At 41.7% G+C, this 12,475-nt stretch overlaps 1 protein-coding gene across 5 annotated transcripts in view; it reads right to left on the reverse strand.

The window, feature by feature from the left end:
- LOC138762033 (solute carrier family 35 member F5-like) overlaps positions 1 to 12,475 on the reverse strand; it is a 126,959-nt gene that overhangs the window by 78,300 nt on the left and 36,184 nt on the right. For all 5 annotated transcript variants that reach the window (XM_069935218.1, XM_069935215.1, XM_069935214.1 and 2 more), the window contains exon 2: positions 8,483 to 8,621. In XM_069935218.1, the coding sequence (XP_069791319.1) occupies positions 8,483 to 8,621 (139 nt within the window). The remainder of the gene's footprint in view (positions 1 to 8,482; positions 8,622 to 12,475) is intronic.

Raw genomic sequence — 12,475 nt, forward strand, 5'->3', positions numbered from 1 at the left:
TGGCCATTTGCGGTTTCTCCGAGCTGGAGGTGTTTAGGCGAACGGCCTGGAAGGTATGGGTGCCCACCAGGCACCTACCTCGAATGTCCACCAGAAGCCCATGTGCGAGGAGGAAGTCTGCACCCAGAATGGCAGTCGGGAGGGACGAAACGGTGAACCTCCACGTGAAATTCTGTTGGCCGATCTGGAAGTGGACTGTCTTCTCTCCATATGTCCAGATTGCCGTTGCGTTGGCCACACGGAGGGGAGGTCTATGAGGCCGGTTCCTGGATTCGACGGTCATGACGCTGATCTGGGCTCCAGTATCAACAAGGAACTGCCAGCTGCTGACTGAGTCTCGCAGTTAGAGTAAGCTGTGTCCTTGGCCAGCCGCTGCAGCCATTAACAGTGGCCAGCCTGGTCATTTCCCTGGATCGAGCAGGGCTAATGACACTTCCGAGCCTTGGCTCCCCAGCGCTGGTGGTAGAAGCAGAGGCCTGAAGAGGATGCTATGGCCTTGGATATACTCTTGGGGACCCCTGCAGGGGCCAGGTGCTCTACTGCAATGCTAGGGGCAGACTTGGCGTGGTCGTGCCTCATGACCACTAAGTATTCCGAGAATCGTGCGAGCCATCGCTCTTGGGCCTTCTGGGCGACCTTCCTCGGGTCAGTGAAGCTCTCCTGAACCAGCAGCGGCTGGATGTCCCCGGGCACATGTTTGAGGAAGATGCGCTCTAAAAGTGGGCAGTTGGTGTGCTCATCTCGTCCATCAGTTCCATCGGGGACCTGTCCGCCAGGGCGTCGAGGTGCAGCACTTGAGCGGCACACTGGGGTCTGGATAGTTCGAGGGACCCGGTAAGCACTTGCTTGATGGTCTTGTACTTGTCCTCGGTGGGTGGGTGCTGAACAAGGTGCAGCACGCGTCTGGTGGAGCTCTGGACCAGGGCAGCGACCACATGGTAGAATTTGGTCGTGTCGGACGAAATCTGGCGGAGGTGAAACTGGGCCTCCGCGTGGACGAACCAGGTTTCTGGCTCCTGAACCCAGAATTCAGGCAGTTTCACGGCTATAGCGCTGATCCCAGGCTTGCACATGATGGGTTCAAAGACATTTGAACCAGTCGGGGTCACCAATTGTAGCGGCGGCTACACTGCTCCTACAATAACACACGCAACCAGATGGGTTGAGCTCAGTGAGCTAACTAGTTTATTGCAGGCTGCTGGGCTGCACTTATTCTCCCAACCCGGACCTGGCTGAGAACCGCGCTGGAGGGCACTGACGTCAACCAGGCATCACGTGATTCCCCAAGCGCGGGTTTCTGAGCCCCGAGCTGGAGGAAAGGGAAACCCCCGACGGTGCCATTTTGGCCGGCTGCCCCGCTGCGTGGCTTACAAGCGGGGCCGGTTCGCTTGCCTTGTGGTGAGCCGCCACACTATTTTGGTTGGAGGTCTATGACAAGCAGCATTCTTCAGGGATCTTTGTGGGAATCCTGTTGTTTTAGGATATTGTAATGAGATGGTTAAAAATATTAATTTAATATTTCTTTAAATGTGTTTTCCCATTACATAAGACAAATCATCATTTGAATTAAGAAATAGGTAGATGAGTTAGTAAATTTGCAGTCAAAACTAAAGAAGTTGTGGACAGATAAAGTTTAAACTGGACAAGTGTGAGGTATTGCACTTTGGGAATCAAAGGGCAGCACAGTTAGCACAAAACTATTACACAGTGCCAGTGACCTGTCTGTTTGTTCTCCCCATGTCCACGTGGGTTTCCTCCGGGCACTCCAGTTTCCTCTCAAAACATACAGGAGTTGTTGGTTAATTGGGTATTTGGGCAGGCACAGGCATGAGCCCCCAAGGCTGAGAGGGCCTGTTTCCATGCTGTATATTTAAATGTACAGGGAACCTATACAGAAGCCGTACAAATAGATAGGGCATTAAACAAGGATTATGGTATTCTTGCGCTCATTTGGTGAGGCATAGAATATAAAAGTAAGGAAGTCATGTTGCAGCTATTCAAAACGTTATTTAGGTTGCACTTGGAGAATAGTGTGCAATTCAAGTTGTCCTATTATAGGAAGAATATGGAGGCATTGGGAAGAGCATAGAAGAATTATCGGGAATTTGCCTGGATTAGAGGGTATACACAATGGGGAGTGGTTGGACAAACTTTGGTTGCTTTCTCTGGAGTGTCAGGGAACAAATGACAGAAATTTATAAAATTATGAGGGACATTGATAAGGGAGAGAGTCAGAACATTTTCCAGTGGTGAAAATGTCACATACTAGAGGATGGAGGGTGGGAGAAGAATTTAATGGAGATATGCAGGGTATGTTTTTTGACATTGAAAGTATTAGATTCCTGGAATGGGCTGCCAGAGCAGTGGTAGCAACAGATACCATAGTAGTGTTTAAGAGGGTTCTAAATAGATACATGAATATCAGGGAATAGATAGTTATGTTTCATAGACAAGCATGAGAGTTTTATTTTAACATGAACATAATGCACATGGTATCTTTGACTAACTACCATCAAGGAGGAGGTACAGGAGCATCAAAATCAAGACTGACAGACTGGATATAGCTTTTTTCCACAGGCTGCAAGATTGATGTGGATCCAGTAACTGAGTAAATCATCTTTAAATATTTATATTTATTTATTTATTTTAAATTATATCTTTATTTACATTTGTGATTATTATGTGCTGTGCAATGTCTGTATATGCATGTGCACTGTGGTCCAGAGAAACACTGATAATAAACTTCAACACGAGAGCCATAGGGGCTTTTCCTGCACTGTACTGTTCTATGAAGTAGCTGAAGTAAATACAGTGAAATTCTGATAATCTACATTTAACAAATTTGGAAATCCCGATAATTCAGGATTTCACCAGGTCATGTTTACAATGGGGCCCCAGTTCCAGGCTCCATTTAAACTTACTTGGTTACACAATATTTAATATTCTATGGGCAACTTGTTAATTTTTAATTTAGACATACAGCACGGCAACAGGCCATTTCAGCCCACGAATCTGTGCCATCCAATTAACCTACACCACCCCCCCCCCCCATGCTGTATGTCTAAGCTAAAAGGTTGCCCAGCCCTGCATCTAAAAAATCTAAAAGCCTAGAAAGAATGTTAATAGGAATGATATCCAATAGTCTGGAAAATTTGTAGTCAAAATCCTGAGTGTGCTGTACTATTGGAGTTTTATAAGAAAGCTTTATGCATCCTTGTGAAGAAAGAACTGATAATTATAATGAAAAGCAGCTCAGATGCAACATATTGGCTAAAATGGCACATATCGCTTGGTCCATTTGGGTCCAATGACTAATGTTTTACCAGTGCAAATTCTAAGCAAACATTTTGCAAACACTGTTCTAAAGATGTTTGCAAGTTGTTGTAATTACGTGGCTATATCACTCATCAATCCCAACGAGTCTCTGCCTGCTGCAACCTATCAATTTGCAATTTTAACTGAAACTGTAGAAAACTGAAATTTACAATATATGACTCCAAAAGCAAAATACTGGAAATGCTGCAAATCTAAAATGGAAACAGAAAAAAAAGGTAAATATTTTTATTTGGTCCGTCTACTAAGATCTCAGATGTCATGTTTCAACCCCATTCTGAGGAGTGTAAAATGTCCTTGTGTGAGACTGTAGATTCTGGAATCTAAGTGGGAGGGAAAAGAAAATGGTCAAGTTTTGAGCTGAAATTTTTCATCAGAGAGAAGTTAGTACAGATATAATGTAAAGAAGACCAGGTGGGAGGGATAAGGCAGGAGCTCCACAAGGGATTGGTGAACGAGGCAGAGATGAAATATGATGGAGGGGGCAGAAGAGTGGTAGATGTCAAAGGGAGAGAGAGGAAAGAAAAACAAATGGGTGAATGCGCGATATAGGTTTCCAGTACTGAAATCGGATATGCAGTGAAGGCAAGAGTGATGGCAAAAAGAGAGATCAAATTGAACCAAAGGGGTGTGGTGGAAAGATAGAGCAGAAGGATCCAGTGGGTAGATAGTGAAGGGAAGGAGATGAAGTGAAAGAGAAGGGGTTTGAGAATGGATGGGTATGGCTGGGAAGAGGAACAAAAAAAAACGGAGAAGAAGGGAAGCCAAAGGATTATGGAAGAAGGGCTGAATTAGAAAATTCTGTGTTCAAACCATTGGGCTGCAAGACTACCCAGGTTGACTGAAGTGTTTTTCCTCTAGTTTTTGTTGTGCTTCCACTGGGAGTGGAGAACAGGACAGACAATTTAGTGTGGAAATGAGAAGGAGAGTTAAAATGGTATGGAACCAGGAGCTCATGATGGCCATTACAACACCAGCAACCCTGTTTGAATCTAGTGTTGTTTTTAAGGAATTTGTATGTTCTCCCAGTATCTGCAAGGGTTTTTTTTTTCCCAGGTGCTTTAGTTTCCTCACACTCTCCAAAACATATGGGTTTGTTGGTTAATTTGGGTGTAATTGGGCAGCACAGGTTTAAATGGCCAGAATCAGCTTCTACTATGCTGTAGTGTTCTGTAAGCTGGTCCACAGGTCTCACCTATGTAGAGAATGCATGGTCTGCATGCATACAAACAAATATAGATTGATCCACAGATACAAACTGACTATACATACAGACTAAAAGCAATGTCAATACATAGACATTCAGCATCACTTGTTCTTTGAAGAGTAAGTATTTCAATATTCATAAATTATTTACAATTTATTTCGTTTTCCAAAACATTCTTTTCGTACATTTTCAGTTTTGACCTCTGTTGAAGTGGTTCCTTACCAAGGGAACAGAACTACAATTTAGAAAAAAAATGGCAAAAACAAACTGAAACATGTTTAAAAATCAAATTTGAATACGCATGTACATAAATGAAGATGAAACTGAACATTTTAGTTTTTCTTCAAGGAAATAGTATTTCAGGAGCTCATTTACTGATGGCTTATAGGACAAGGAAAGCCGCACTGTGATTCTGGGAGAATATTCTCGGCGACACTAGGTATTATTCTATTTAGGAGAATCCTAGCGAAGATTTTGCCTGCAATGGAGAGCAGCGTGATTCCCCTGTAGTTTGAGCAGTCTGATTTCTCGCCTTTGTTTTTGTACAGGGTGATGATGGTGGCATCACGAAGGTCCTGAGGCAGTTTTCCTTGGTCCCAACAAAGCTTGAAAAACTCATGCAGTTTTACATGCAGACTACTGACATGGTCTTTGCCCTCAGACAGCTCCAAGAAAAGTGCAGAGAACAAAATAAAGGACTCTACATCACCTTTGTTGACCTCACCAAAGCCTTCGACACCTTGAGCAGGAAAGGGCTTTGGCAAATACTAGAGCGCATCGGATGCCCCCCAAAGTTCCTCAACATGATTATCCAACTGCACGAAAACCAACAAGGTCGGGTCAGATACAGCAATGAGCTCTCTGAACCCTTCTCCATTAATAATGGCGTGAAGCAAGGCTGTGTTCTCACACCAACCCTCTTTTCAATCTTCTTCAGCATGATGCTGAACCAAGCCATGAAAGACCTCAACAATGAAGACGCTGTTTACATCCGGCACCGCACAGATGACAGTCTCTTCAATCTGAGGCGCCTGCAAGCTCACACCAAGACACAAGAGAAACTTGTCCGTGAACTACTCTTTGCAGACGATGCCGCTTTAGTTGCCCATTCAGAGCCAGCTCTTCAGCGCTTGACGTCCTGTTTTGCGGAAACTGACAAAATGTTTGGCCTGGATGTCAGCCTGAAGAAAACTGAGGTCCTCCATCAGCCAGCTCCCCACCATGACTACCAGCCCCCCCACATCTCCATCGGGCACACAAAACTCAAAACGGTCAACCAGTTTACCTACCTCGGCTGCACCATTTCATCAGATGCAAGGATCGACAACGAGATAGACAACAGACTCGCCAAGGCAAATAGCGCCTTTGGAAGACTACACAAAAGAGTCTGGAAAAACAACCAACTGAAAAACCTCACAAAGATAAGCGTATACAGAGCCGATGTCATACCCACACTCCTGTTCGGCTCCGAATCATGGGTCCTCTACCGGCATCACCTACGGCTCCTAGATTGCATCCACCAGCGTTGTGTCCGCTCCATCCTCAACATTCATTGGAGCGCTTTCATCCCTAACGTCGAAGTACTCGAGATGGCAGAGGTCGACAGCATCGAGTCCACGCTGCTGAAGATCCAGCTGCGCTGGGTGGGTCATGTCTCCAGAATGGAGGACCATCGTGTTATATGGCGAGCTCTCCACTGGCCACCGTGACAGAGGTGCACCAAAGAAAAGGTACAAGGACTGCCTAAAGAAATCTCTTGGTGCCTGCCACATTGACCACCGCCAGTGGGCTGATATCGCCTCAAACCGTGCATCTTGGCGCCTCACAGTTTGGCGGGCAGCAACCTCCTTTGAAGAAGACCGCAGAGCCCACCTCACTGACAAAAGGCAAAGGAGGAAAAACCCAACACCCAACCCCAACTAACCAATTTTCCCCTGCAACCGCTGCAACCGTGTCTGCCTGTCCCGCATCGGACTTGTCAGACACAAACGAGCCTGCAGCTGACGTGGACATTTTACCCCCTCCATAAATCTTCGTCCGTGAAGCCAAGCCAAAGAATAGGACAAGGAAGAAAAGAAATCTTGACAACAGAGAGAGCTTGAATGGCAGTTTATTGTGATGTCATACAACATATTGAAAGTTATATTCTCAACTATAAACATAATTTAACAATTTCGGAGATTCAAGGAAGGTTATATCTAGCTTTGAGATGGTACAAGATGAATCACTGGATGGATCACAATAAAATTAGTTAAAATTGAGTAGATTGGGCTATACATCTATACCTGCTTTTACTCAGGCTTAGAACTGTGAGAGTTGTCACGTTAAACTTATGATATTAGGAGTTTGGCAGGGAAGTAATGTGAGGATGTTTTCCCCCATAGGTAAACCAAAACTAGGGAGCACAGTTGAGTGTCCATTTAAGACTGATATGAGGAGGATAATTTTTTTTTAAAAAAAGAGGTTTGTGTTGCTTTAGAATCTACCTCAGAAAGTTGTGGGTGTTTAGTCATTAAAATAGTGAGGGCTGAGATGGTTACATTTAACTGTCTGCTTTCTAACAAGGATTAAGGACATGAAACTGGATGAGGGCAATGATCAGATCACAATAAATGGCAGAACATGCTTGAAGGGCCACTGTAAATTTAAATTTAGACATATAGCACAGTAACAGGTCCTTCTAGCCCTAGAACCCGTGTTGCCCAATTATACCCAATTGACATATAACCCTTAGTACATTTTTGAACTGTGGGATGAATCTGAAGTACCTGGAAGAAACCCACACAGACACAGGGAGAATGTACAAACTCCTTACAGACAGCTCAAGATTCGAACCTTGGTCCTGGTGTCTGGTGCTGTAACAGAGATGTGCTAACCATGCTGCCGTACATTAGTCATGCTACACTTACATATATACATACATACATGTGTCTTGGAAAAAACCCCAACTTACTTGCAGATCCTTTGATCTGTGTAAAATACTTACAATGGGACCATACCAGATATGAAAATCTATTGGATATTCAGGGCATATACTGTAATTTGTCGTAGTTTCACATCTGTCAACATTTATTTATATATGGGTAATCAATTTTACCTCGACATATATAGATATGGATTTAGAATAATCTCAGGAATTTCTTTTCCTACATATTTGTGAATGTTTGAAATTCTCCAAACCATAATTGTGGATCCTCAGCTATAAAGTATATTCAAGGTTGAGAGATTTTTTGAAAAATTGCTTTCAAATCAATTCTAAAAGCAAGCTTGCATATATTGATGAAGATGCTAAAATATTAGGCAGGATAATGCCTTGCAGTTTTTTTAATTTTTAAAGATAAGAATAAGAGGACTTGACAGGGTGCTCGCCAAGGTGTTTCTACCAAACACAGATAAATCCTCAATATCAGAATTTATTTGCATTGGCAACATTGGCATCTATTTAAAAACAGTAGGAAAGAAAAATACATGTAAGCCAACAAGTTTTTTTTGGAAGAATTGCAGTTAATTATGGGGGTGTCATGAAAATTGCTGAAGAAACTCTGTGTACCATAATTGTAAAATACACTGACCCTCTATAAATAATGTAAGGCTACTTTGGTATGGATCATCTAGGAGGAAGACCAAATTTATAATTTCTTCCAGCAAAAAGATTTTTCAATTCTTAATCAAAAAGGTGCAAAAGACTTAGAATATCATCCATTCTATTAAAGCACATCAATTGCTAAAAAAAAACATAATAAACTTTCAAATGATATTCCCTTTAAATTCAATACACAAGTTCCAAAATGTTTGCCTGCTTGTTCAAATAAATTTGAATGTCAATACCCTTTGTGAATTTCTCAAGCATTTTTATTGCCGCAAAATTACTTGAAACAACTTTTTTTTTTAAAAGTCCAATAAAAGAAACAGACAAGACAATAGTAAGACCACGGTACTTACTGAAGTAAGCTCAGACGATGCAACCCAGATGACATCAACAATCAACAGAATAATTATTCCGAGGATCATACGTCGCCTCTGGGGAAAACTGTTCTGCGAGCTCATCCGATTCATGATAAACACCCACACCATTTGTAACCTACGAAAAACAAATTGGATTGCCATAAATGTCAGTTGAGTAAGTAACAAAATATTTGAATTTTATATCATTATCCTAGCTTGTTTCTGTTTTCTAATTCGTTTATATGCTGTCCTTTGTGCATTCAGACTGTTTATTTGTCATGACTCATGCATAGCCAATATTTTCATGATGCGCCTGTCACTAATCTCTCCAAATTAGTCTCATTTGATCTCTTTCTTTTCATGTTTCCATCTCTTAATTTACCACTTTGCCATGTTTTCAGTGCCTTTCCATTTAGTCCTACATATCTCCCTTTTATATCTGATTTCTGTCAGTACAGTATTTCCTTCACCCCCCCCACCCGATTTCCCTCCTCCTTTTCTCTATTTTTCTCTCTACCCCATTTCTCTCGATCCCTGCTTATCTACACATTTATTGGCAGTTTGTAAAAAGGACTTTATTTGCTTGTTTCAAGTCTACTGATGGATAGATATTTTTCTTCATCTGTTTGAACTTTTATTTCATGCTATAAACACAACACTGCTTTTGAGGGTGGGAAGCTTGCAAACAGAATCAATGTACTACAGAAACAGCACTTAGTATACCCTATTTTATTACTAAAGATCCAAGAGGATGGCTACATTATTACAGGGGCTCCCTGGGTTATGGATGACTTGACATAAATTCTGACTTCATGAGAATTTTTCCATACATTTTTAAAGCATTTTTCAATTAATGGGACAAAATGGCGGTGGTAGTGGACTGATGGAACATGGTGCTTGAGTTAATCTCCAGAGCAGTGTGGTGGCTTGGCATCCTCAATGGCATCGAGATTATGAGCATTGCAGTCAGGGTTATAGTGACAACAATGGAATGGACTGGTACCATGATTGAGCTTTCAGCAATGCATAGCGTTTCTGTTTCTCCCTGCGTCTCTCCAGGGGACCACAGCGAAGGCACTGTGGGGAGGTGGTGGCAGTTGCAGAGCAAGAAGAGCAGGTTTGACAGTGGGAACAGGGATTGCTCAAAGACAGGGAAAGAGGGGACCAGACCAGTTTCATGACAGTTACTGATTATGAATAAAAAGTTATTTTGTTTCTTAATTCAGACGATTTAGGTTTGAAGCAAGTGAAAATCAGCTGGATTTGCATCGGAAGACTGAAGAAATTTATAAACTAGAAAAACACTAATATTTTTATCAGAATGTTAATATTGCATTCCTAAAGAATACTTGATAAAAAGAAAACCTTGATGTGCAAGTACATAGACCATTACAGCACAGTACAGGCTCTTCAGCCCAGTATTGTGCTGACCTATATAACCATATAACAATTACAGCATGGAAACAGGCCAATTTGGCCCTTCTAGTCCACACTGATTCAGGTACCCTCCTCTAATCCCACTTACCAGCACTCTGCCCATATCCCTGGATCCCCCTCCCATCAAAATACTTATCCAACTCTTTCTTAAATGACAAAATTGACCTTGTCTCCACCACCTTTCCCGGAAGCCCATTCCACACAGTAACCATTCTCTGAGTAAAGAAGTTTCCCCTCATGTTATCCTAAACCTTTGCCTGTCAACTCTCAACCCATGACCTCTTGTATCCATCTCTCCTACTCTCATTGGGAAAAGCCTTTCCACATCAACTCTATCTATCCCTCTCATTATCTTAAATGCCTCTATCAAATCCCCTCTCACCCTTCTACGTTCCAAGGAATAAAGACCTAATTTGCTCAATTCTCTCCTTATATTCCAGATGCTGAAACCCAGGCAAAATTTTTTGTAAATTTTCTCTGCACTTTCTCTATCTTGTTAATATCCTTCCTATAAATCGGTGACCAGAACTGCACATAGTACTCTAAATTTGGCCTCACCAATGCCTTGTACAGTTTCATCATTACTTCCCAACTCCTATATTCTATGCACTGATTTATATAGGCAAGCATACTAAAGGCCTTCTTCACCACCCTATCCACATGCGCTCCTACCTTCAGGGAACAATGCACCGTTATTCCTAGATCTTTCTGCTCTACATTCTTGTCCTTCATTATAAGGAGCGTCCCTCAGGATCACTGATAGTTTATTTTCATTCAACGTGGGCTGATTGATGCCCACCCAGGAACCATGCATGTGTGATGGATTGTACAAATGCAGGTCTTTTATTTTGAACACTGTCAAATCAATATATTTGACATAAAATTAGCCAAGACATAATAATCACCTGAAGAATAAATTAATTATTATTAAATGAACAAGTTATATTTGCCCGAATAGCTTGCAATGATAAACTTACTCAACAATTTAAACCTTCCCTACTTCAAACGCATCTATGTGCCTGTCCAAGAATCTTTTAAATCACTATTGAATCAGCCTTCACCACCACCTCTGGCAATGCAATTTGGGCACACCCTACACTCTATTAAAAAAAATACCCCTCATGACTTCCTTAAACTTTCCTATGCTCATCTTACCTAGATGTCCTCCAGTATTTGCTACGGTTTCCCTGGGAAAAAAGTGCTGGCTGTCCAACCTATCCATGCCTCTAGTAATCTTATAGACCTCTAAGTCACCTCCCATCCTTCTTCACTCCAAAAAGAAAAGCCCTGGTTCTGCTAACCTTGCTTCATAAGACATGTCTTCAATCTAGGAAAAATCCTGATAAATCTTCTCTGCACCCTCTCTAATGCTTCCACATCCTTCCTGTAATGAAGTGACCAGAACTGAACACAATATTCCAAGTGTGGCCTAACCAGAGTTTTAAAGAAATGTAACATTACCTTGGAATCATTCCCTCTACTAATGAAAGCCACCGTCTTAATTACCCTATCAACTTATGCGGCCACCTTTTTATTTTGAATATTTTATTTTTGATTTTCAAAGACTTAAATTCAAACAAACAATACAAACTCTTTCAACACCAATATGACATACAGAGTCTGTTTATATCACCCCTACAACCCCTTCCCTGATTACAACTGACAATAAAGCCATAAAACTTACAAAGATACGAAAAACACAAATACTGGTGGGGTCAAGACTCCCACAGAAACCTAGGAAAAAGACAACCAAAGTGAGGATGAAAAATAAAATAAAATAAAAGAGCATGTCGACAGCGCCTCATCTCACTTCATTGATCCCAATCGTTTGCCTGTTGGGACAGATTGTTTCAGTACCCTTGTTCCGAAGAGGGATAGTTATATCTGCATACCAATATATTTCAGATAAGGTTGCCACTATCTAACAAATGTGTCATATTTCCTCCTTAAATTGTACATGATTTTCTCCAGGGGAATGCAATTCTGCATTTCTATATTCCACTGTGTAATATTTAGTTGTGAGTCAGACTTCCATGTGACTGCTATTGCCAAGGAGACCTTCACAAACTGAATTTGGTATCTGGACAGTTTAAAACTCATATCCATAATGTTCCCCATAAGATACAATTCCAAATCCTGTGGAAAATCCACCTTCGTAATTTTTTTTCAGAATGTCCCCCAGGTTCTCCCAGAAGGATCTCACCTTTTTACACAGCCAGGTTGAATGGATAAAGGTTCCAATCTCCACACCACACTTAAAGCACATTTCTGAGATTTGGTTTGGATTTATGTAATTTTTTTATGGCATGAAATACAGTTGATTCAGGAAAGTGTATTGCATCAACCTGTAACTGGCATTAATAAGAGCTGTCATGCAGTCCAGACACAAATCTGACCAGCACCATTCATGGACTGTTGTGACCAAGACCAATTCCCAACTTTCTCTCGACCCATGTAAGCATGGCTTTGGGCCTTCACCTTGGAATATGACATACATTATAGAGATAAACCTATGCACATTGCTCTTTTGAATTAGAATCTCCATGACACCAC

Source organism: Narcine bancroftii, chromosome 4 (genome assembly GCF_036971445.1).
Source record: "Narcine bancroftii isolate sNarBan1 chromosome 4, sNarBan1.hap1, whole genome shotgun sequence".
In the NCBI taxonomy this organism is placed as follows: Eukaryota; Metazoa; Chordata; class Chondrichthyes; order Torpediniformes; family Narcinidae; genus Narcine; species Narcine bancroftii.